This window comes from Crocuta crocuta, unplaced genomic scaffold (genome assembly GCF_008692635.1).
Source record: "Crocuta crocuta isolate KB4526 unplaced genomic scaffold, BGI_CrCroc_1.0 scaffold158, whole genome shotgun sequence".
In the NCBI taxonomy this organism is placed as follows: domain Eukaryota; kingdom Metazoa; phylum Chordata; class Mammalia; order Carnivora; family Hyaenidae; genus Crocuta; species Crocuta crocuta.
In genome coordinates this window covers 1618939-1643766 of record NW_027532590.1, presented here as the reverse complement: position 1 = coordinate 1643766, position 24828 = coordinate 1618939, and the positions used below count along the sequence as shown (strand labels likewise).

General features: G+C 34.8%; 1 protein-coding gene across 6 annotated transcripts; it reads left to right on the top strand.

Annotated features, from left to right (window-relative positions):
• Positions 1 to 166: 166 nt before the first annotated feature.
• CEP44 (centrosomal protein 44) lies at positions 167 to 24622 on the top strand. Of its 6 annotated transcripts, none has more exons than XM_077779655.1 (13): positions 169 to 572; positions 1917 to 2075; positions 2834 to 2865; positions 7851 to 7989; positions 11279 to 11426; positions 12527 to 12673; positions 13461 to 13583; positions 15999 to 16169; positions 17290 to 17496; positions 18242 to 18317; positions 23251 to 23372; positions 23622 to 23659; positions 24405 to 24622. In XM_077779655.1, exons 4-13 carry the CDS (start codon positions 7901 to 7903, stop codon positions 24445 to 24447), a joined length of 1164 nt encoding a protein of 387 aa, XP_077635781.1. In that variant the 5' UTR covers positions 169 to 572; positions 1917 to 2075; positions 2834 to 2865; positions 7851 to 7900; the 3' UTR covers positions 24448 to 24622. The 6 variants fall into 6 exon arrangements, with proteins under 6 accessions (XP_077635783.1, XP_077635781.1, XP_077635779.1 ...); XM_077779653.1 differs by lacking the exon at positions 1917 to 2075 and adding an exon at positions 1778 to 1883; XM_077779654.1 differs by lacking the exon at positions 1917 to 2075 and adding an exon at positions 1759 to 1883.
• The last annotated feature ends 206 nt before the right edge of the window (positions 24623 to 24828 follow it).

Genomic DNA, 24828 nt, shown 5'->3' with positions numbered 1-24828 from the left:
CCGGAAGTGACGTTCGGGTTCTGAGCATTTAAAAAGAAGCATTTTTATCCCCGATGTTTATGATTCGCCATAGATTCCCTGTTTCTTGCCTAGCAGCCCGAGCCACTCCGAGCTTCTACGCTAGACAGATTTTTAATCCGTAGTTTGGGATTGGACCGGCCGTTGAAAAGCCTCTCAGCAGAGTCAATCACTTCAGAAGTCTGGACAAATGTAGTGTGGAATCTGCAGCGAGGAATCGTGAAGCACTTAGGAGCCGGCAGCTTTGAAGGGCTTGCCAGGCGCGTGGCGGGCCGCGACCCACTGTTTAAATACAAACGGTCGGCGCGAGGGGTGCGCCTCAGTGCAGGCGTCGGGCCACAGAGACGCGTTGCTGGAGGCTGGTATCCACGGGCTACCTCTGGTCGCATATGCTACCTCCCCCTGTCCCTGCTGTGTGGGGCCAGAGGCCTTCGAGGCCCACTTGTTTGCCTGGCGGCCGCTGAGGAGGCTGGCGAGGCTGCGCCCCAGGTTAAGCCGGGGAAGCCTCTCTCCTGCTGCCCTTAGCGAAACCACCGGCGGGAGCGAATGACCAGGTCTGCCTTTTCATCAAATGGGGGGAGGAGAACCCATGTTTATATACTCAAGTGGCATATCCTTTTGATAAACCGCGAAGTTGGAAAAATCGCGGTAGCTAATTCTCTCAGGTTAGGTTGTGGTTTAGCGTTTGGGCTGGGAAGGTAGAGACACATTCCTTCATTAGGATCCGATGAGCCCGGATCCGACTCCTCCGAAAGGCTCACTGGACTAAAGAGGTGAAAGTGGTTGGAGTTTTCCTTGCTCGCATTTCCCTGGGTTTCCGTATCCTTGTAGATAACTTAGGATTTTTTCCCCTCATTGAAAATACTGGTCTTGGCGTTTTGATTGCGAAATTATGGGTACGCTATTTTTCTAAAACGATCCACAAGTATTTTGACAGTTGTAACTATGAACACAGCAGTCCTCCAGAGCTCTATTCTTGTTCCGTACTCCCTGGTTTTCTCCCAGTTTTCTTTGTTTTCCCTTTCCAGACTTTTCTCCCTATGTTTTAGCGCAGTATTTCCCCTAGTATCTTTTGCTAAAATTTCATAAACCTAACTTTTCCTCACAGTAGACTCCTCTTTTTATTTTTGCTTTACGGTTTTAGATACTATCAAGTGTTATAAGCTATCTCACAAACTCTTAGCCGTGGACCATGAGCGTTAAAGTCCGTGTACTTGTTCATTCTGAACAAAAATCGCTGAGCTCAATAGCGTTCCATTGGGAGGCATCATTTAACACCTCTAATAGCAATGAGATTAAGCTAGATTAAAAATCATAAACTGCTGTCTATACTGTTTTCACCACCTTTCTCCCAATAAGTTTAGTTGTGGGGCAGATCTGACTTCTAGAGAAACTCCCTGGAGTATGCTAAGAAGCAGTACTGAGTCCATCTTAATGGTTGAATTTGGGCTACAATAGCAGAGTAATAGCTCCTTTTGGTTAATTTCTTTTGTTAAAGGTTATAAATCTAAAATGTTAGCAATTTTTAAAGAAGTATGTTTTTTCATTTCTGGAAGTACTATGCTAAAACTGTGATTAAGTTATAGATTGGCTTCTTTTAATATCCTAATTTCAGTGTTTTTCATTTTTTAATAGATTTAGCAGTCTTTCATGACAATGTAGAGCAGTAGCTGTGATTTTTTTGTGTGTGTAATACTCACAATTTTTTATCCCTGTATTTTTTCTGTCCTGTTTTATTAGTTCTCTCCTTCACCTACAGATCCAACCTGTACTTGTATCTTACTCTTCAAAATATTTATTCTGCTGGTACTGAAGAGGATGTGTTCCAAGGACATACTTTGTTGTCAGAAATTCCATTTTCAGAGGTAGAAATAATGTGAGACATTGATATGTTCCAGGACTTCAGAGAAAGGAAAGATACCACAAAATGTTTAAAAAAAAAAAAAAAAAAAGCAAAATGACATGTAGTAGAAAAATGGAATATACATCTAGAAGAATTAAAGGAAGTCTTCGGGAAGAGATATAATTTATATTAAGGTTATACAATGTCTTAGAAGGTAATGTTACCCGAAGAATCATATTAAGATAGGTGGGCCTAGAGCTTAATGCAATACTATTTTGGCCTGTATAGTACCTGAGAATATATAGTCTTTGCAGTTATAAGATTAGTCACCACTTCATCTTTCCCAGTAAATGCTGGACTTAGGAAGTCATCTCTCTTACTGCTTCCCTATGTCCATCTATTCCCTAGTCATCCTAAAAGATGTTAACTAAGGTTTATTTTCTTGGCCAATATTTTATATAATGTGATTTCAGGATCACTTCCTCTTTTTCTGGTTATCTTTCATTTCATGGTACCTGAAATTCCCTTTGCCTAAAAATGTAAATATTTAGAAGTAATTGATTGGCTAGAAAATGCAAACTGAAATCCAGGCATGAGTGTATAAAATTGTATTCCACAATATCTTATTTACAGTGTTGCTAAAGGAAGTCTTGCAGTAAAAAGTTACTATGTTCCTAAAGCTGGGACCTGGAAGGGTACAGAATTGTTACTACATTCCTAAAGGGGGGAGGGGGAAGGTACAGAATTGTGTGGCTAGGGACTTAAAATAGAAAGTCTAAATTTAGAAATTTGCAAATTGATTGCCTTATTACCTCTAGTTATGCATAGACACAGAGAAAGTGTGTAAGATGTTTTGTATCCTGGGCAACTTGCTGGAATGTTGACTGGGGGTAGGGGGGAAGACTATACTATTCTCTACCTGATTTATAAATTGTTCTGTTTTGTTTTTAATGTAATGACTTCATTTTAAAGGAGCTTCATTTCCAGAGGATTCATTATTCAAGGTATTGTTATATATTTTCCTTCTATGAAGTGACCATGGACAGTTTATTTTTACCTGCCTTATTGACCTTTGCCTTACTGATTGCTTATAGTTTAGGAGCCTTTTAGGTCTTTCTAGTAAAGGTTCATAAACATTTAATTATTTATTATATGAATCTTTTTTGGGAATAATCTTTTTCAAGAATCTAATGAAAGCCCTACAACTATGCAATGAGTCATTTAAAAATATAATTACATATTTTCTTCAAGATTTACAATAATGAGCTACTTTATTTAAAATCTCAAATATTGTTCTAGTGTTTTGGTGCACATATATACACACATACTGGTTTTTGACATATGTATTTTCTGGAGTTGTATTCCTATTTCATAAGCCCCGTATATGTCAACCTTAGTAGATATCGCCATTAAGTTTTCCTAAGCAGTGGTACCAATTCACCCTTTCATAGCACTGTGTTTCAGATGTTCTACAGTGTCTCATTTTGGGCTTACTTTGGTATTTCCTAATACTGAATGTGATGGAATGTTTTTCATGTTAACTATTTTGTAAAGTTCCTGTTCAGGTCTCTTTCCCTTTTTTCTATTGAGTTGTCTTTCTTTTTCTTACTGCTTTGAAGGAAATTCTTTACTATGTATTTTAGATATGCATCTTTTTGTTGGTTTTAAATTACCCACAACATCACTTTCTCTCAATAGTTTGTCTTTCCACTCTCAAGGGTCTTTTGATGAACAGATTTGCTAATTTTAATCTGGTTCATTTTACTAGTCATTAAGATTAGAAATCTTTTGGGGCTCCTGGGTGGCTCAGTTGGTTAAGCATCGACTTTGGATCAAGTCATGATCTCATAGTACGTGTTTTCAAGTCCTGCTTTGGAGTCTGTGCTGACAGCTCAGAGCCTAAAGACTGCTTTGGATTCTGTGTCTCCTCCTCTCTCTACCCCTCCCCCACTTGCACGCTTTCTCATTCTCTCTAAAAAATAAAATAAACCTTGAAAATTTTTTTTAAAAGATGAGAAATCTTTCTCTATCTGAAGATCAAAGATGTTCTCCTCTATGATCTCTAGCAAGCCTGGGTGTCTTACATTTTTATGTTTATATCTTCAACAAACCTAGAATTTGGTAAAATATGTGAAGTACCATTTACATCAAGAGGTCAAGATTTATTTAATCTCTCTGGATATTAAATTGACATAGACTGTTTATGGGGAAAAAAAATCCTTTCTCCAGCATTCCTGGAGCATCAACTTTGTTATTATTCTAGTGTCAATATATGCATGGTCATTCTTCTGGACTTTTCTATTCCATTTTTCTATTTGTATATATTTTCACTAATTCTAAATTTAAGTTCTATAATAAGTTTTCATATCCAGTGGTTAGTTTGATTACTTGATTATTTTCAAGATTGTGTGAGTTATCCTTTACTTTTTGCACTTGTATATACATTTTCAAATCATAGTTTCTACCAAAAAATCCTTTAGATATTTTTTTGAGGGAGGGAGGTAGAATGCATTGAGTCTATGGATCAATTTTTTGAGTCTTCCAATCCTTAAACAAGGTAAATACTTTTTCTATTTAGGGCCTCTTTAATATATCTGAATAAAATTTTATAGGTTTTTTTTATTTGAAGTCTAACATCTATTCTAGAGTTATTCACATATTTATGATATTTGTGGTTACTTGATTTCTATGTATACAACTTTTAATATAAAATTTTTAACTGAGGAATATAGAGAAATACAACTGGTTTTTATGTATTGGCCTTGTACCCAGCAACCATCCTAAATTCAATTACTTTTTGTATTTTTTATATGCAATTATGTCATCTGTAAATAGTGACATTTTTATTTTCTTTAGTCTTTATTCCTTTTACTTCTTCTTCCATTTTTGTACTATCCATGACCTCTAGTTTAATGTGAAAGAGAAATGATGAGAGTGTACAAGCTTGCCTCATTCCCAGTCTCAGCAAGAAAGCTTCCAGTTTCAGCATCAAATATGATGTTTGCATACCTTTTTTTTTTTTTTGGTAGATATCAAATGCTGCCGGTTCTTCTCTATTCCTAATGTCCTAAGTATTATATCATTAATGAATGTTGAATTTTATGAAATGCCTGTTCCACATACATTTAAATGATAACACTTTTCTCCTTTATTTGTTGATACATCGAACTGTAGTAATTCAATTTTTGTGTTGCTCATACTTTGCATTTAATCCAGTATTATTACATTAATTTTGTCATTCAGAGAGTTTCACCTTTGACCACTGGGAACTGTTTCATTTGTCTCCTGTGTCCTTTTGACATACCCCCACCAATTTGGGGTTGTTTTGTTTTCTGTATACTTTCTTTCCGGAACTATATCAAGCTTCAGGGTCATCTTACACATTTTCTATCCCAGAATTGACCATTTCTCCAGGGAGGCCTGTTTCCTTTTACTGGAGAACAATGTTACCCACCAAGACCTGAACGGTGTGTGTGCTCTTTACTGCTGGAGTGTTGTTGCTTTCCATCACTTTCTGCTGGCAGAGAAATGAAATGTGTATGCTAAGTTGTCTATATACACATATCTTGAAATACTTCAATATATAACTATCTGTGGCTATATTAAGCTAAACATGAGTTCATCATACTGATGTTTCTCACTAATCCATGAGGCAAGCATGGCTCATTCTAGTCTCTTCTCCTTGCTAGTCTGTAAATTCCCACTCCAGCAGTAAGAAACCAGACTTCTATTTTACCATCTATTTACGTAATTGCTCAATTCCAGTGTTTACGCATAGAAGTATCAGGATTACCTCATAAGTCCTTGGGAAACAACTTATAAACTAGGATAGAGTGTTTACATGCAGTTAATTTGTCTTTAGTCTCACAAGCTCCACTCATTTTCAGTTAGCACCTTTTCCACCCATTGCCTTCTATGAGGTTGTTTCACACATTGGTAATATAGTTATATTCTCTTGTCACAGTCTGTGTTCTTCCCTGGGGTTTCCTAGCTTTTATGTGGTTTTTTAAGGTCACGTACGCTAGGGTTTTCTTTGTGCTTGATAGTTTTATAGGTTTTGATAAATGCATAATGTCATGTATCTACTAGTACAGTATAACACAGAATAGTTTCAGCACCCTAAAAAATTCCCCTATATTTACTTATTCACACCTGTCTTCTTCCTTCTGAATCCTTGGAAACCACTGATCTCTATAGTTTTTATTTTCACTTCTGTTTTGCCTTTTCCACAATGCTATTTAATTAAAATCATATAGTATGTAGCTTTTTCAGAAGGTTTCTTTCACCTAGAAAGATGCATTAAGGTCCATCCATATCTTCCTGTCATTTTACTGCTCATTTATTTTTATTGCTGAATAAATATCCCATTGTATAGATGTACCACATTTTTTTTTCATCCATTCACTTATTGATGGAAAGCTTGGCTACTTTCATTTTTTGGTAATTATGAATAGGACTGCTGTAAAATTCAGGCACAAGATGTTATATGTACGTGTGTTTTCAATTCACTTTGGTGAGAACCTTGTTAGCATGATTGCTGATTGTATGGTAAGACTACGTTTAGTTTTGTATCTGCTGAACTGTCTTCCAAAATGACTAATAGCAACAAGTGAGTTTCTTTTGTTTCTTATTTTCATAAGCATTTGGTATCACCATTTTTTTTTTTTTGGATTCTAGTCATTATAATAGGTGTTTGTTGGTATCTTTTGTTTTTTAATGTGCCATAATTTAATGCTATATAATACTGAGTGTCTTTTCTTATATGCTTATTGTCATCTTTATATCTTCTTTGGTGAGGTGTATGTTCAGATATCTGGCCTATTTTTTAATTGGTTAGGGTTTTTTTCTTATTCTTCCAAGAGTTCTTTGTACATTTTTGAAACACTTTTATTCAATATTTGTTTTGTAAATATTCTCTACCAGTCTGTGGACTGTCTTTTTTTCTCTGATAATGTCTTTTATAGAACAGAGTTTTAAATTTTAATGAAGTACAACTTACTTTTTTTTTTCAATTTATTGATTGTGTTCTGATACTATATAACTCATTGCTAAACCCGGGGAAACAGAGAGGTAGTTGCCTAGCTGAACAAATTATGGTGGGGAGTTGGGGAGGGGGGGAATAAAAATCTAGGTTTAGCAGCTCCTTACATGAACTTTCAAATAATCATCCATATTTCAACCCCCTTGGCCTTACCCCTTAGTCTTTCCTAAATATTAGGGGCTCCTCATTTCTAAAAATACCTTGTTGCTGTTGGTTTCCTTCTAAATAGATGGATAGGATTAACCTGTTTCTGCTCTGCTGGGCTGGTTATCACTCATTAATCTGCTTTCAGTCTTCCAAAATTTTGTTGGTACTTCTGTCATATGGAATCCCCTCTAGTGCATTTTGCCCTGTTGAGTATACATGGTTTTTGGTCATCTACTTATTTTAGTGGTGTTGCAAGAAAAGAAATGAAGATAACATGCCCTTAATCAGCCACATTTTACCAGCTGAATCCTGAATCTTTTTTAACTAGTCATTTTATTTTTTAAGCAAAGCATCCTGTTGGCGACTATGTGAGGTCAAAACCCTGGGAGCAATGACTAAATCTGTGCTAAATTCTCATCTCCATTTTTTATGGATTTTATTATGTAACCTTTATAAGTATCTAAAATAGTCATTGGTGGAGATTATTTCAAGTTGATGTCTCTTCCCAAATGGCACTTTGTTCAAAATACAGTATTTGGTAGGGTATCACAAGACATATTTTAAAAATATGAACATAAGGGAAACATTTTTCTGTAAGGAAAAAATATTCAGGGTAAAAGCATATCTTAAATTCAGGAATAATATACTATTGATAGAGGGCAGTATTAGCGCTGGAGGAAAGTTAATACATTAGTGGAGAAATAGCTAAGGTAAATATGGTTAAGTGCCTATAAGGGATATAAATAAAATAGCAGATTCAGAAACAAACCTAACCAGTGTTTTATGGGTTTTTCAATTTAGGTGAAAAATTAGATCATTTCAAAAGTTGGAGCTGAATATACTGTTAAATAATGGCAACCGGTGACTTAAAAAGAAGCTTACGGAACCTAGAACAAGTGCTTCGCTCACTAAATTATCCTAAAGAGGTGGATTGTGTAGGGTAAGCTGTATATCAAAGTTATTTGTGCTCTTTTGGGCAATGACTTGAGGTAAGATTTGACATTGGGGAGTATGTTTAAATAGACAGGTTTTATCTGGGTCCATTTAAAATTTTCCCTGTAATGTTTAAAATATTATAGAAAGCAAGTAACTACAGGAGGTTTTTTTGTTTGTTTTTACGAAGTATGAATTAATGAACTGTAGAACTTTTAAAGTCATAAGAATAAAATTACATTGGATCTCATCAATTATACAATCTTCTGTCCTCTCACATTCAGTTGGATGTTATTTCTTTCTGATTTGGAAGATTCTAGTTAATAGATTGCTTATGAGAACTTACACCATGCTCAAAGATTGTTACTAGGCTAAGTCATTTAATAGACCCCACTTTGAACCTTTTGCTTTAGTTTCTGCCTTTTCAATTATTACTGACTTTCTTTGTAAAATGTAGCAATGTACATTTCTTCTGTATTCATGTTAATCTAATGGTACTTTTGTCATCTTCTGTTCCATAATATTTCCTTTCTCTTCTTATCTAGGATTATTAATTAAAAATCCCCACTAGGGCTTCTGGGTGACCCAGTCATTTAAGTGTCTGACCTCTGCTCTGGTCATGATCTCACAGTTCATGAGTTTGAGCCCCATGTCAGACTCTGTGCTGACAGCTCTGAGCCTGGAGCGTGCCTCAGATTCTCTCTCTCTCTCTCTCTCTCTCTCTCTTTTTCTCTGTCTCACACACCCTTCCCTGCTCGCTCTTTCTCTTTCTGTCTCAAAAATAAATAAATATTTTTTTTAAAGTTTTTTTAAATATTCCTCACTAGGATGTAACTGAAGTCTGGTACTTTGTTTTGTTTGCTGCAGTATCCCCACATCTAGAATTGTGCCTGGCACATATTAGTCGCTAAGTAGACATTTATTCAACAGGTGAGTGTCAGTGGACAAGTCCAGATTAGGTATATGTTCAAGAAGTGTAGTGCAACTTGGTAAAAACAATAAAAAAGATCATCCTGGAGTAATGTGCTTTACATGTAAGAATGGATGTTCTGTTGGATACTGGGGAGACTTAACTCCAAGAGATGGCTACAAATGAAAGGATAGTGAGGAGAGTGGGGAAAAAGATGAGCTCAAAGGACCTATTACAGGCCTTCTGTTTGAGAAGCAGAAGGTATTCCACAATATGTACTAATCATGTCTTGCTCCCTTAAACGGAAATTTATACTCTCTTGTCTTGCTGGGCCTTCACTAGTTTGAAGAGCCAAGTTTTCTTACTACTTTTAAGCATCATTTTAAGATACATTTTGGAAAGGAATACATCTAATGTATCTAACGTAAACTGATAATTCTTATGTACTTCTAAAGCATACTGATAATTCCTCTGCCTTTTGAGGATAGTATTTAAACATTTGATTTTCTGACTGTTTCAGGAATATCATTAAGAACAATTAATTTTAGATTATTTCACAACATAGTAACTCTGCATGATCTATTGAGATTGATAACCCTACTTGCTACTGCTTATTCAAATTGCCCCCCTCACACTCATATACACTCCCCCCACACATATTTTGATTCTTTATTTCTTATCCATTTTTCAAAAACTTTTTTTTCAGCATCTGATTTTTTTAGGGGTCAGTATGCCAGCTTGCAATATATGTTTTGTTACTATTTCTAAGCAAAGTCCTCAGAAACTAGATAACAAAGATTTTTGGGTTAAAACAAGAAGTATTAGGGTCACCTGGGTGGCTCAGTCATTTAAGCATCAGACTCTAAATCTTAGCTCAGGTCATGATCTCATTGTTTATGGGATCAAGCCCTGCGTTAGGCTCTGTGCTAACAGCGTGGAGCCTGCTTGGAATTCTCTCTCCCTCTCTCTGCCCCTCCCCTGCACTCTCTCTGTCTCTCAAAATAAAATTACCTTTCAAAACCAAAAGCAAAAAACAAGAGGTATTAAATGTAGACCTGGCTGTCTTCTATGCATAACATGCATAAAATGGACAGATTTGCCGTTCAAAAGTATTATTCTCATTTCCTATTTTGAACTAACAGTGTTGCCAGCAGTTTTCTCATTTGGTAAAATATTATACCTTTAAATATGAGAAATAATTTCTATTTGTCTTGGAAAATGAAATGTAACTTTAAAATTTTTTTAATGTTTTCATGTTTATTTTTGAGAGACAGTGAGAGACAAAGTGTGAGCTGGGGAGGGGCAGAGAGAGACACACACAAAGAATCGGAAGCAGGCTCCAGGCTCTGAGCTGTTAGAACAGAATCCGATGCGGGGCTTGAACTCACAAACTGTGAGGATCATGACCTGAGCCTAAGTTGGATGCTTAACCGGCTGAGCCACCCAAGTGCTCCAAAACATAATTTTAATACGTACTTGTTCTCTGCCTTTTTAAAAAATTTTGGGTGACGATGGAGAATTTTTTCTTGAGTTTTGTGGAAAAACGAATGTTTTGTGTAAGCACATTTTTACTTCAGTTTAACAGATGTAATTGACTAATTGAACAAATACCCCGTTTGCTTTGCTTTGGGAGAATCAGAGAAGGTATTTCACACTGATAAAATAATACCCATGCATAGACAAATAGAAAAGAGTACAAGACAAAAGCTGAAGCATCAAACACTGAACACCCTGGGACTCATTCTGGGAGAGATCAGTATAGATCAGAAAGTGGAGGATGGCTTTATGGATGGGTTGAAACTTGGCATATAATTCACAGCAAATAACAGATAAGTAGAAAAGAATGGGGTGCCTTTCTTGGGATACCTTTCTGGACTGGAAGAATTAGCATAATCTACTAAGGCACAGATTTTTAGTTAGCTTAATATAAATGGAAGATGCAAACTGATTAGCCCAGTTACAGTTGATGCCCTTTCTAGCCCTATTTTCGTGTCTCTAATTAAGAATTCATAATATTTGACCTTTGCAGGTTTGTCATAAAGAGCAAGTGAGGGAATGTAACAAGTGTTTGCCAAACTGTAAAGTGTATTAGAGCTCTGTAAGGTGGTACATTTGTTTAATCAGAGAAAATGGGCTGATCAAGTAAGGCTAAACTTTGGAAAATCAAATACTGTTACTAAAGTGCTGACCAATAAGTAAATACACGATTATTTCATAGCAATCTGGCGATGCTGAGTTAGAGTAGAAGATGGGATCATAAGAGTTTTGTGTCTCTCCTAATTATTTGGCTATGATGTTAATTTATAAATTGACATCTTATTTCCCTTCTTATCTCACTTTGTGGTATTGTGCTCCTTAAAACTCTTTTTCTTTTTCTTTCTAATAGTTTGGTAAAGGGAGATACAGCTGCATCTTTGCCCATCATCAGCTATTCCTTTACCTCATATTCACCTTATGTAGCAGAACTACTGGTGGAATCCAATATAGAGCTCATAGCGAAGAATGACTTGCGCTTTATAGATACTGTCTACAAGGTATTTGAGTTTGTAAAACATTATTTCAGAAGTCATGATTTTAAGATTAATGTTTTATCATAACTCTTTAAATATATGTACAGCACATATATTTGACAGCATTTTCATATGCATTTCTCTTTTAGACAGTCCCTATTATAATCAAGATATAATTTAAATTCCCTTTATGTTTTATATAATAAATTGTAGTTGGTAAACATTTGCCTTTGGTTACTATTTACTTTTTGTATCAAATTTTAGTAAAATTTGGCAGATTGGCATAAGTTTGAAATGTGACTACAGAGTAAATTGTGGCTTGTAGAATTATGAGTAGTTGTTAGTAAGAAGGAGCTACGGTTTTGAGATTTTATGTTCCTTGAGGTCTGGGACCACATCTTCTATCTACTCTAGTTTCTACGCTTCTACTATACTGGGACTGAACTTAATCTCCTCCTTAATACCTTTTGATCATTATTATTACTCAAGTAGTGGTTATCTCAAAGTATTATTAAAATAATAAAACCAATTTGTCAAATCAAATATTTTTTACAGTTTACATTTAATGAAATGAGATCTTTATGTATAGAGCCTCTGTTTTAATCTTCCCTGTCTTTGCCTCTGATACCAGAAGCTTCCTTTAAAGCCTGAGGCATGTCTAAGAAATTCTCTGGTTCTACAGCATAGGATTTGAAAATTGGTGGTCTAGTTAGTCTGTTTCTCTCATTTTAGAATTGAAGCTCAGAGGCCTGCTGACTTGTCTAGGAAATCATGTAGTGGTAGGACTAAAATAATACAACTATGATTTTCTGACATCTGGTATACTCTTCTTTATTTTCTACTAAGTTAAGGAGTTTTTCTAGTACCTGTGAGGATATTTGAACCTTTTGATCGTTGGCTGTATTTTTAATCTCCCTGGACATGTATCTGTTCTCTGCTGCTTCCGAGGCACCTGTTTTCTACCTGGATACCTCTCCTACCTGGTGGTCCTGAGTACTACCATCCCTACAAATCTCTTTAGTACCTTGATCTAATGACTTGATCCTCCTTCTCAAAGGTGGTATTACATTCCTGACCAGGTGACCATTTATCATTTTGCATTTTGATCTATTTCCTCTTTACAGCTTCTTCGTGATCAATTTAATTATAAACCAATCTTGACAAAAAAGCAGTTTCTCCAATGCGGGTTTGCAGAATGGAAAATCCAAATTATTTGTGATATTTTGAATTGTGTGATGAAAAAGCACAAGGAATTGAGTAGTTTTGAGAAGGTAATTTTATTAATAGATTTTAACTTACTCTAAGTGGCCTGGTGTTTTAATGTATAAACTCAATACTCTAGATAGTCAACTAACATGTAAGTACAATTAACTACATCGTTCACAGTTTTAGGCAACCTTATGCCTAATGTTTCCTTTAAATACTGGTCACTTATGGGGCGCCTGGGTGGCTCAGGCTCAGTCGGTTAAACGTTCAGCTTTGACGCAGGTCATGATCTCACAGTTGGTGAGTTCAAACTCCCCGTCAGGCTCTGCACTAATAGTGCCTGTATGGAATTCTCTCTCCGCCTCTCCTCCACTCATGCTTTCTGTCTCTCAAAATTAACTTTTTTTGAGAAAACGAGAGAGACTACAACTGAGGGTGTGTTGGGGGGTGCCAGTGGTGAGTTAAATGGATGGACCTTAAAAGAGGGCACCTTTGGGATGAGCCCTGGGTGTCATTATGTAAGAGATGAATCACTGGGTTGTATTCCTGAGGCCAAGACTACACTATATTCTAACTAATTTTAATTTAAATTAAAAAAAAAAAAAAAGAGGTCATTCTTTGGAGTCAGATGGACCTGTTTTTACAAATTTGTGACTTTGAGCTACTAGCAAAGCTAACAGTTCAAACATAATACATTTTCCTTCTTAGTTTTCAAAAGACATATCTGATTAGATTCTTATTATTTGGTAGTCATATTTCACATATGAAAATTTAAATAATGTAATTTAAACATAATATAGTTTTAATATGTCAGCTTTCACATAAATTTAGTCTGAATACTTTTTTTTTTAGATTCCATCACAACAAAGAAAGAAAATCAGTTCTGTTAAGTCAGAATCTTCCTCAAGCACTGAGAAGACATCTACAGAATCTGTTGGCATTGATATCACTGGCAGGTTTATGACTTCGGGAAAGGTAGGAAGATACTAAGAAAATATGTAGGTGTTAAAGATGTATCTACCTAATTAATCAGATGTACAAGGTTCACTTTTCTGACTAGTAGCTGGTAAAGCATTTTTAGTCAGATATAGTTAAGGATTTTTTTTATTTAAAATTTTTTTTTTATTTTTTACATTTAGAGAGACACAGAGCACAAGCAGGGAAGGGGCAGAGAGAGGGAGACACAGACTCCAAAGCAGGCTCCAGGCACCGAGCTGTGAGCACAGAGCCTGACGTGGGGCTCGAACCCACAACCATGAGATCTTGACCTGAGCTGAAGTTGGCTGTTCACTGACTGAGCCACTCAGGTGCCCCTTGTTAAGGAGTTTTAACATTGTATACTGTATATTATCTGGAGAACAGTCCTCATATAAGATAGAAATGTAAAATTGAACAAGGTTTATTTTTACATTTCTATTTCCTAAATCTTCCTCATTTCCCAGGTAGAATAGCAATGATTTTGGGAGGTTGTATTATGTGGTCAAGACATATACTCTCATTTATGTATCTAGTGTTTCTAAAACATGGAAATGTATGAGGAGCACACCATTAGTTATAGTGATAGATTATGATGATTCATTTGCATAAATGTGTATCTCTGTAACAGGACAATATTATCCACAGGATTGATAGTCCCTAAACCTATAATCTGGTTTGGGGTCAAGTTTTTGTTTTTGTTTTTGTGTTTTTAGTATTTTCTCTTTGTTAATAAATACTTACCTACCCTTGTCTCCTTTGGCATTTGTGGCTGAATGAGTCCCATGCATTTAGAGAGAGATTTTCTATCTCCAAGAGAAATTGAATTCAAGGTGTTACTTTATAATGATCAATATACTTTTACCTATCTTCCTTTTGGAGCAAACCATTTCTGAGACTAAAGAATAGAATATCAGATAAATAATCAATGTGTAATTAGATAAAGTGTGTGAATAGTTTCTGGTGGAAGTAAAATCGAGAGAATCTTTTCTTCCCAGTCCAATGTACGTGAGTTATAACAGAATGTATTAAAAGACTACTATGCCTCTATAAAAAATACTGACATTTTACTGTAGGAAAAGCATTCTTATGTCACTAACTTTTCTTATCTAACTCTTGCTCATTTTATATGCTTTCATTTTCTAATTTTTAGGTGGCTTATATCTAGTATCTTTCCCCAATATATAAGCATTAATGTAAACAAGAATTTTCTTATACCTTTTTAAAAATGTTTTTATTTATTTTGAAAGAGTGCATGCAAGTGGTGGAGGGGCAGAGTTAGAGGGTAGAATCCCAAGCCAGCTCCATGCTCAGTACAGACCCTGACCCAGTGCTCAGTCTCCCTAATCATGAGATCATGACCTGAGCCTAAGTCAAGTGTTGGACACTTACCTGAGCCATCCAGGCTCCCCTATACTGTTTTTGTTTTTTTTTTAATGTTCCTGTTCTTTTACAGGCACTATAAGCACTTACTAAACATAAGCTGATATAACATATATTTTTCAGTCTTATGTTTCAGTTTTGGGGTTGAGTAGTAATAAGGAAAGGTGCAAAATTTCACACCATTAGACTTATTTTTCTTAAGGTATTTTTTTGTTATTAATCAAATTTTAGTCAGTTACATCAGATCTTTATCAGAAACTTGAATAGTAAAAGTACTCCAGCTTAGAAGAGTTGGAATCAGTAAGTACATCCCTTTGTTTGCAGGTAGAGATTAAGTCAATACTGAAGCAAATTGTCTCTCTTCAGTGCCTTCTGTAAAGTGTGATTTGTGAATTCTATGTTACATCATATGACATGTTTATAGTGCACATGCAGTCCATCTAAAGTAAAGGCAGTAGGCAGGAGAGCCTTGTGTGAATGCATAGTTTGACCTAATGCCTTTCTCTCAGGACTTTTCTTATGATTAAGTTTGAATTGTTAGCAGAAGAGCTGATATTTTCCGGTTTGTTTAATAGAATAAACTTGTAATGGGTCCGGCTCATGGAGCCAGTTCTTGATTATTTATGGGAATTATGTGGCAGCCTTTTATGGAATGTTTCCAACATTTATAAAAGTAGTGATTCCCACTATCAGCAATTTATCAACCCTTTGTTAATCTTGTTTCATCTTTATTATAACCACTTTCCCAACATCTTCCCCACCAAATCTGAAACATTGTGAATCAAATCCCAGACATTATTGAATAGGTATTTCAGTTGGTCTCTTATTATGTAAGAATGCTCCAAAACTAATAACTATAATTTCATCAGCACAAAATATAACAGTTTAATCATTGCTTGATATATACCTTAATATTTTAAATGGTCATAAGTTTTAAAGGGAAGATAGTTCTACAAAATTACTATGTGTATGTTGAGAATAACTGTATGAGGAAAACACTGAAGCAGCTCTGTCATCATTTTCTCTATGCAGACAAAAGCTGTGGTGATCCGTCACCTGTATAATGAAGATGGTGTTAACATTCCTGAAGATATGATAAGTACAGTAACAGATGTTAGTGAAGCATTTGATGTGTGTGACTTAAAGACTACTGAAATAAAGATTCCTGAAGTAAAATTCCCTGAAATCAAGTCTGAACAACAAGTAAGAAGTTTGGACTTCTTTACCAGATGCCAGTATTTCTTACTTTGATATACATGATTACTTCATCACCTAAACTTTGGAATGTCTCTACTTTTTACATTATTACTCAACGACACCTTATTTAAGAATAAATAAGCCTGCTGTTTAAAATTCAGCAGATATTATTTGCTGCTTATGTTTAGGTTACAGGGCCAGATGCTATGCAAAGATGAATAAGACATAGTACTTTGCTTCAAGGAATTTAAAGTCTGGTTAGAAACAGATATACTGCTTTGTACAATGAAGGTTCTCTACCATCTGTCTCTTCCCCTCATTAATGAATAGAAAGAACTGGTACACACTCCATCCTACCATTTCATTTTCCTTGTTGGGCCCTTTTTTTTTCCTTACTATCTTTTTCTCTTACTTTTAGAAAACACTTTCTATTACTTTATTGCCACAGACCCTATTATAGTGTCCAGTCTATACTGCTTCTGCTAAACTTCCCTTTCTGTCTTCTATTTCTTGTAACTTCTATACATTGCAGTTTATAATTGGCATTTATAAAAACTACCACATGGTCATTAAGCTTATTTCCTGTTAATAGCAAACTGAACAGTTTCAATGCACTGTCATTTCTTGGTCATTTCCTCTTAGCTTTTGTGCTGGGTGCTGTTCTAAATAGCTAGTTAGTGATAGTTTTATTATACTACCAGGTGCTGTTCTAAGAGCTTCATGAAGAATTAATTTAATCCTCGCATGAGCTGTATGAAGTACATACTGTTGTTGATATACAGACATACACACACACATGTAAGGTCATACACCTCAGAAAATGTAGGTTCATTGTCTCAGCTTTCTGCCCCTCTCTGTATATAGATAGATGATAGATAGATAGATAGATAGATACATACATACATACACACACACACACACACACACACACACACACAAGATCATATACCTCAGAAGAGGTAATTTCAGTGTCTAGACATTCTGCCTCTACGGATCATACTCTTAACTCTCATGCTGTATTGCCTTTTGTAACTATTGAAATAACACATTTGAAATTGGAACACATTGATTTTTAAAGCAATTTCAGTTTGTGTGATACAATTTTCAACCTTTCTGATCATTTTAGGATATGAAAATTAATCCTGAGATTACTGCACTACAGACTATGCTTGCTGAATGCCAGGAAAAACTTAAGAAACTGACTTTGATAGAGAGTAGATTAGACTCTTTGGAAGAAAAAATGAAAGGAAAAGTGATGGTAAATGAAAAAACCTGGGCTAATCTTCTAAGTCGTGTCACTCTTCTTGAAACAGAAATGCTTTTGTCTAAAAAGGTATTTCCTATCCTTAACATTTATGGAATATCTCAGATACATTAAAGGTTTTATTCATTGTAAAGTGTGTATTCTTTCAGAAAAAAACAAATAAAAGAATATTTAGGTAATGGGAAAGTGTTTAGTTGAAATGAGGCCTCTTTAGGCCTATTTTCAACAAAAAAAAAGCCTATTTTGTTGCTGCTGTTGTGGTTATTGTTTTCCTCCTTAGCATCTGAAATAATCTTGCAAGCCTCTGTAGGTTCAGCTTTTAGAGCTGTTGATACTGGAAGCATTTAAAGTAAGGCATGATAATGTTTGATTCTTATCCAAAGCTTGAAATCACATTCTTTAGTTGTGCAAATGTCCTTTTGTTATAAGGGGAAAAAAAGTGGATGCTACAAGAAAAATTAAAATTATGATTTCCTTTTCTTATATACATCAACCAATCTATAAATTTCACAGAAATAGTTACCAAATTTCCCATTGCCTTATGAAGTCTGAGAAATTTGTTTAGATTTACTTTGGATTTCAATTTCTGGTTCTAGTCTATCTTTCCTTCCTAGCATTAAAGTTAGTAGATTCAAGAATGTTATCTCTGCTTCCACATTCTAGTTATTTCATATTTATAGTGGCATTTATATGTTGCTTTATAAATAAGTAAAGATGTTTAAACATTTATCATGTTATCTTTTATTTTATGCTTAATAGTAAGAATATAAATGAGAAAACTTTTTATTTTAAATACTAAACTATATTATTCCAGAATGATGAATATATAAACCTTAGTCAAGTGAATGAAGACTATGAATCCAGTAATGACATGGATATTCTGAATTCTGGTAAGTTGTAATATTATGGCAGTGGTATTGGTGGTAAAGTAAGGAGTTTTCAGGAAGATGATTTTTACAGGTATTTGATAATATTCCCAAGCCTTTCTTTTTTGGACACTGTGAAACTCGTAGGAAAAAAGACAGTTATTAAAGTTATAGACTATGGAAGCCAAAGATTGCTTTAAAAAGCCGGCTTACATATCTTACACAAGGTAGTGGTTGAATAAAGCCCCGTGTATGAAATTGCAAACTTTTATACAGACATTTTATTTTATTCTTAATTGCTAAATACTGTAGAATAAAAATGGACCTCCAAAGTTTCCAATTTAAACTCATGATAGCTTCCACCTCTGTAAGTAATATATGTAAAAGAAAATATATTTGTCAGTAATCTATAATGAATTACAGACCTCTTGAATTTAATCAGTTAAACAATGATAAAGTCTTCTCCGTGACACTTAATTCCACTAGATTACTGACATTTTCATTGTGACTGAGCAGCAAGGCTAATATTTCTGGGCTGTTTTTCAGTGAGAGTTGTTATTTTTATTGTTAACACTTTTTGAATAGACAAAGGTTTAGATTTTGTCTTATGCCAATAATTAAATCATATTTGCTGAAGAGATATTTTGTCCAACTGATAATTCATAGCAAAGTTACATTTTAAAATCTGTGGATGCTTAATATCACTAAATCTTTCAGCTACTCTGTATATAACAACCACACCAACATTGGAGTACTATGTTCCGGCACTGTCCTAACTGCTCTATTAACAAATTTAATTTTCAGAGCAAACATTTAAGTACTGTTATCATCCATATTTTACAGAAGAGGAAACTGAAGTACAGAGAGATTAAATAAATATGCCAAACACCACACAGCTATTGAATAATGGAGCATATTTTAATCTACGTAACTTGGCTCTGAAGTTTTCTCTTAACTGTGACATATTTAGTGTACATGTCAGTTTTATTGCAGGACAGTTTCAGTAATTAGATTATTGTATAATGATTTGAAGTGCTATTTCAGGCAATAAATGTATTAGACTACAAATTTCAGATTCGGTAAATGTTTCCGCTTCACATTTATCATTCATTTGTTTATTTAACCAGCATCAAAGCTCAACTCTGAGATCCTTGAGATCAAGATCTTTGCCGTATGTTCTGCCTAGCAGACTGAAATTAGGTCTCTACTTCTGTCTCCAGTATCTGTATATAATAGAGCTCAATTTTTTACATAGCGAAAGAATATTGAATGCCTGCTATTTGCAAAAGCTTGTCTTTTCCAAGTTTGGTTTTGCATATTCACAGTATAATTTTATTAACACTTTTTACCTTTAAACCACTGAGGTAACATATAGCCAAATTTTAAGACAATGTACTAAGAGACTGATAAGCAGACAGGTCACTGTCTGAAATGGGTTGTAGATTACAAACAAGGTAAATATCTGGTCTCAAAAAATTTATAATCTGACAGTGATCAATTAAAAGAGTTAAGTTTATAGATTCTTACACTTTGTCCCTTAAATATGCATGTTACATGGAAGCAGAGAGTTGATTTTACTTAGAGGTTGAGAGCAATAATTCACCAATCTCATTTTAGGATTGTGTTAAATTGGGAATGGTTTTGGAGAAGTTTCAGATTTGTTTCTCTTTATCAGAAATAGTGTTTCCATGGGGAGCTGTAAGGCATTTCTGTGTCTGCTAAAAATCAGTGAGGAGAGGCTTTTATTATAAAGATTCGGCTTATACTGGGTGATTTTGGAGACTGTTTAAAGTGAGCATTCCTCTAGTTTGGATTCTATTAGGAAGCAAGAACAGTTTGATGAGTGATGATACTGAAATGAAGCTGAAATTTTCAGTGGAAAAGCACTTATACTAGTCAGGAGAGCACTCTAGCTGGTCACTTGTGTGTTTGCTGCTCACATGGTGTCCTTATCTGTATTCAGATATGACCCATGAACAGTCTTGTTTTGTTTCATCAAGGTAATGAAGTGACCTCATATGATGGTTTTCTTTGAACATAAATAATTATGTTCAGTTGGGGACACAGTGACCCAGTTGTTAATTATTGGATAGGCCATGACTATAAATGCTCTCTGTCTTTTGCTTGCTTTCTCTGTGCCTTTTTCCTCACAAGAAAAATGTTAATAAAGTTACTGCCACAAGAGTGTGGTTCCAGTATGACTAGAAGGAAGGGTATGTGTGGGCATATGAAGGAAGTTGAAACAGAAGAGTAGAAAGATAAAATCATGGAGTTTATGTGGGGTCATAGATTTTTAGCAAAGTAAATATCAGATTTATGTTTCAGAGAAATCATCTTAAAACAATATTCATTATAGGAAAGTAACACAGAAGGGCAGCAATTTGAAGGGTCTTTCAGACCTTTTATTTCAGAATAATGAGGGTGTCTACTAAGGCTATGACTGTAAGGATAAAGAAGAAATTAGTTGTTAGAATGGATAGCGCTTGATTGCTGATACAAGTAGATGTGAATGAGAGAAAAAGTCAAAGCTGACCACTTGTATTTGACCTGTGTGATCAGATACATAGTTGTCACTCTTTAATACAATAGAGAATTAAGGAGAAAGTTGGGGAAAAATGAGTTCACTTTTGAAAATATGAAGTTATGTATGAATACCTAAGACAAAATATCCAAAAATCAGTCAGACATATATTTTCCCTTGATTGGGAAGGACTGGTTTACAAATTAGTTTTCAATTAGCTATTGGAAAGAAGAGCATTACCATGAAGCCTTTCATAAGCCTAAATGGCATAAAGCAAAGTAGTACCATTAATTTACAGGGAAAATTTTTTGAACATTCCCAGACCCAAATATAACTTTTCCTAGTTTTTTTTAATGCCTTAGGACACATCTTGCCAACGGATGCACAAAATAAATCGTGATAAAGCACAGTTGCTCACAGAAATTTATTGAAAACTGTGGCGGCTTGATGCTGAGATGCTGAGTGTAGCTCCCAGGGAAGGAGCTTGGCAGGGCCACTCTGGCTGAGCAGAGTGTTTGATGCCTCTAAAATGTGCGGACAAGTGCTGAACGCTATTTTCATTTTTTGCCTTTAATCAACAAAGTGAAAATCGTCCTTGATTTCTTTTGGTTAGCAAAAACAGGTACTAATGTGGGTCTGTAAAAGCAAAATGGCATAATGAACTTTTGATAAGTGGAAGCTACCTGTATAGTAAAATGGCAGAGGACCTAACGTTCTCTTAATACAGTAAGGTAATTCTCTAAAGTTGGCAATTAAAGATTAATGGCCATGGGGAGATTTGGCTGGAAAATCTAGATCTTAGAGATCCTCTTTCTTCACAGAGATCAGATGACTCTGAAACTCTAAAACAATAATGGCTCTAAGGACCACTACTCTCCCCTTTCTTTTCCTACCTGAACTTAGTTACCAAGTCTTTTCTCAATCTCCCATAGCACAGTTAAGAAGCCATTATATTTAAACAAGGGAGACTATATACTAAAAAGACTTATGAAAGCAATAGGAAGATTTGTCACAGAAAATAATACATAATTGATCTGGCTATTAAAATATGGCTTGTGTTCTGTATATGCCCCATTCTGTAATCTCTGAAATGCCCTATATGGCTTTTCCAATAGCCCCCATAGCCTACCTAAAACCAGCTCTTTCCCAGTGTGAGGTATATACCCTTGAAGGCTAGATAGACACTTCAAGTCTAGGCCCCAGAAAGCAGAGCAGAAAGCTGTTCCTTCACCTTCCATTCACTTTCCATTTTTGTCTTCCCACTTTGTATTTCCTGCCCTAGGACTTAAAACCACACTATTTTTGAATGGCTTAAAAAATGTTCAGCACTTTCCAAGGGTACTCATCTCTATCCATAGAATATAACCCAAGATTAGGGAATGGTAGATATAGTTCCTGCCTAATTTCAGGATATTCCCTGAAATTACGTATTGCCAACACCCCCTGCTAAAAGAGCTGGGTATAGCTAATCTTCAAAGTTATACCATGTAATCTTTGATCCCTGAGCTTGACCAGTTGCATCAAGATTAGACACCTAAAACAGGGAGTACCAGTCTAAAAGATGTTTAGCCGGGTCGTTTTCTCTCCCTTGGGAATTTGGAATTAGGATACTAAGTCAGTCAAATGATATTGAGCCTGGGCTAGGCTGGACATTTTCTTCAAGTTCATGCTGGTAAGTAAGCAGACAGATGGAGTAAATAGGTAAGAGAATTAGACAGAAGAGACTAGCTCTGTGTGAGATGAGAGTAAAAGTGTTTCCAGTTGTTTCAGTCCTCAAGTGTAATACTTTTTCCCTAATTGAGGTTGTCAGTGTAGGCTTACAATAAAACTATCTCTAAGTAAACCAGTTTAAATGGGTGTTTACCTTTTTTTTTGGCCTTGGCCTTGATTTTGCAGTCCTATATATCTTGACTAAAACATAGAGCTAATGGGATTGATTTAATAGTAGCATGTCTTATAAGTTATGTTCTAGATCTGATTTAGTTGTAGGAAAGATTTGCCATCATTTTGTTGAATAAATGGTATTAGCATACAAGGTGGAAACTTGTTCAGTTCTATAGAAAAAAAAAATCTTTAAACCCTGAATTTTAAGCATTGTCATTTCCATACATGTTAAGAATGTTTCTTGATGTTTCAAAAATATACTCAGCATTAGTAGTAGTAGCTGATACTTAAAAATAAAATTATGAACTTGTCTTCTTATTCAGTTAATTCCTATCATGATAAAGGTAGTAGTACCTTTAATAATTTTTACTGACCAGTTTTTAACATCTAGATCTCTAGGTGTAGGCCATTATCTTTAAAGAATAATAAAAAATTATCTGGGTCAATATCAATAGCCATTTTATATTAAAATGTGTTTTTCTTCCATTTACACATAAAATGTTTAGATGTGACTCCACTGTGATGATAACCTAAATAGTAATTTCTCCACAGATAGGAAAGGCAAAGAGGACCAGCAAACAAGTGTTCCTCTGTCCTCTGGTTATAGTACAGTGTCATCAAATTCAACTCCCACAACCTCGACGGCTTATTGCGGTTTGAAAATGAATACAGAGGTAAGAACAACTGGCAACTGCTTACATGATTTCCTTTCTAAGGTCAGTAGAACAAGCAAGCATTAGATTTGGTTGTAGATGCCATTGGCAAGAAAAATAGTGCAATTGTAAATCTTAATCTCTCGTAAAAATTCTTTATGATAAGTAAACAGTACTTAATGCAATGTTTTAGACTGTTTTATATGTTCATGGTCCATCTTTGATGATGGTCTGAGAAATCACCTAAATTTGTTGCTTTTTAAATTAAAGGAAACAACAATCCAGAAAATGGAAAGGATGAAAAAAATGTAAGTAACAGAAAGGGGCAACAGAAATTCATTTCTCTATAGGGAATTGTATTGGATTACAGTATATATAGAAAGTGCATATGTGTTTCAAACCTTAAAGGTCTCTCAATCAGGTGTGGAATTTCCTTCAGGACTCCAGTGGATAATAAATCCCCTTACAGTTATGTGTTTGTGAGATGAGTCACTGTTTTGGTTTCCAACAAGTGATGTAAAACATTGTTAATGGAATTAATTGTGGGATTAAACAGTGCAAAGATATTTTTGTTTGAAGTTAAAGTATTATCTACCTTTGATAACTGATTTATCAAAATCTCAAATACATGTAGGTGGATGGTTTGGAGACATTTTAAGTATTGTTAAAGTATTGCTAGTCTTTCAGTTAATGGTAAAATAATACTAAAAATGATACTTGTATCTTATACAAATATGAAATTCTGAAAGCAGTCAAAAGGAAATATGAAATGAACTTGTGTAAGATGATTATGCAGTATCCTACTTCAGTGAACTATATTGCTTTGAAATTTCATAAATACTAAAATAACTCATGCTCTAAGAATTAAAGCCTCATAATTGACTTTAGTTGCTATTTCTCCCCTGTGGCCATGATATACACTTAATTTATCATTTATACCTATAAATAAAAAAAGCACTGAAATTTGTTTTAGCCTCAAAAGCATAATCTCAGCCACTTAAACCCTGTGCCTCATTATGAATTTTTATTTATTATTTATTTGTTATATTTCAGGTTTGAAGAAACTGCAGAGTTACTGAAATGTCCAAATCACTAATTACAGAATTTTCTGCATGAACTTCACTAGGACTTTGGCTACTGTACACATTGTATATTTTAAGAATTCTCTATAAATTTTAATATGCTGCAATATTTTTTATGAAGAATTTGAATTCCATTTGATATATGAGGTTTTTTCAGTATTGAATAAATACTTAAATATTTTTATGCTATGATTACACTGCTTTACTCTGTTTTACTTTTTTAAGGAAAACTTACGTGCCAGTACATTTCTTTTACAGAGTGAAGTCATTACAGCACTGTATTTCTGTGTTGACATTTGCTGGCAGCGTGCTAAGTAATATGTTTTCTAAAGTCGAGGCTTGCGGACTGTGGTTTACATCCTGTTGGAAACACTCCAGCTGGGACTTGCATATTG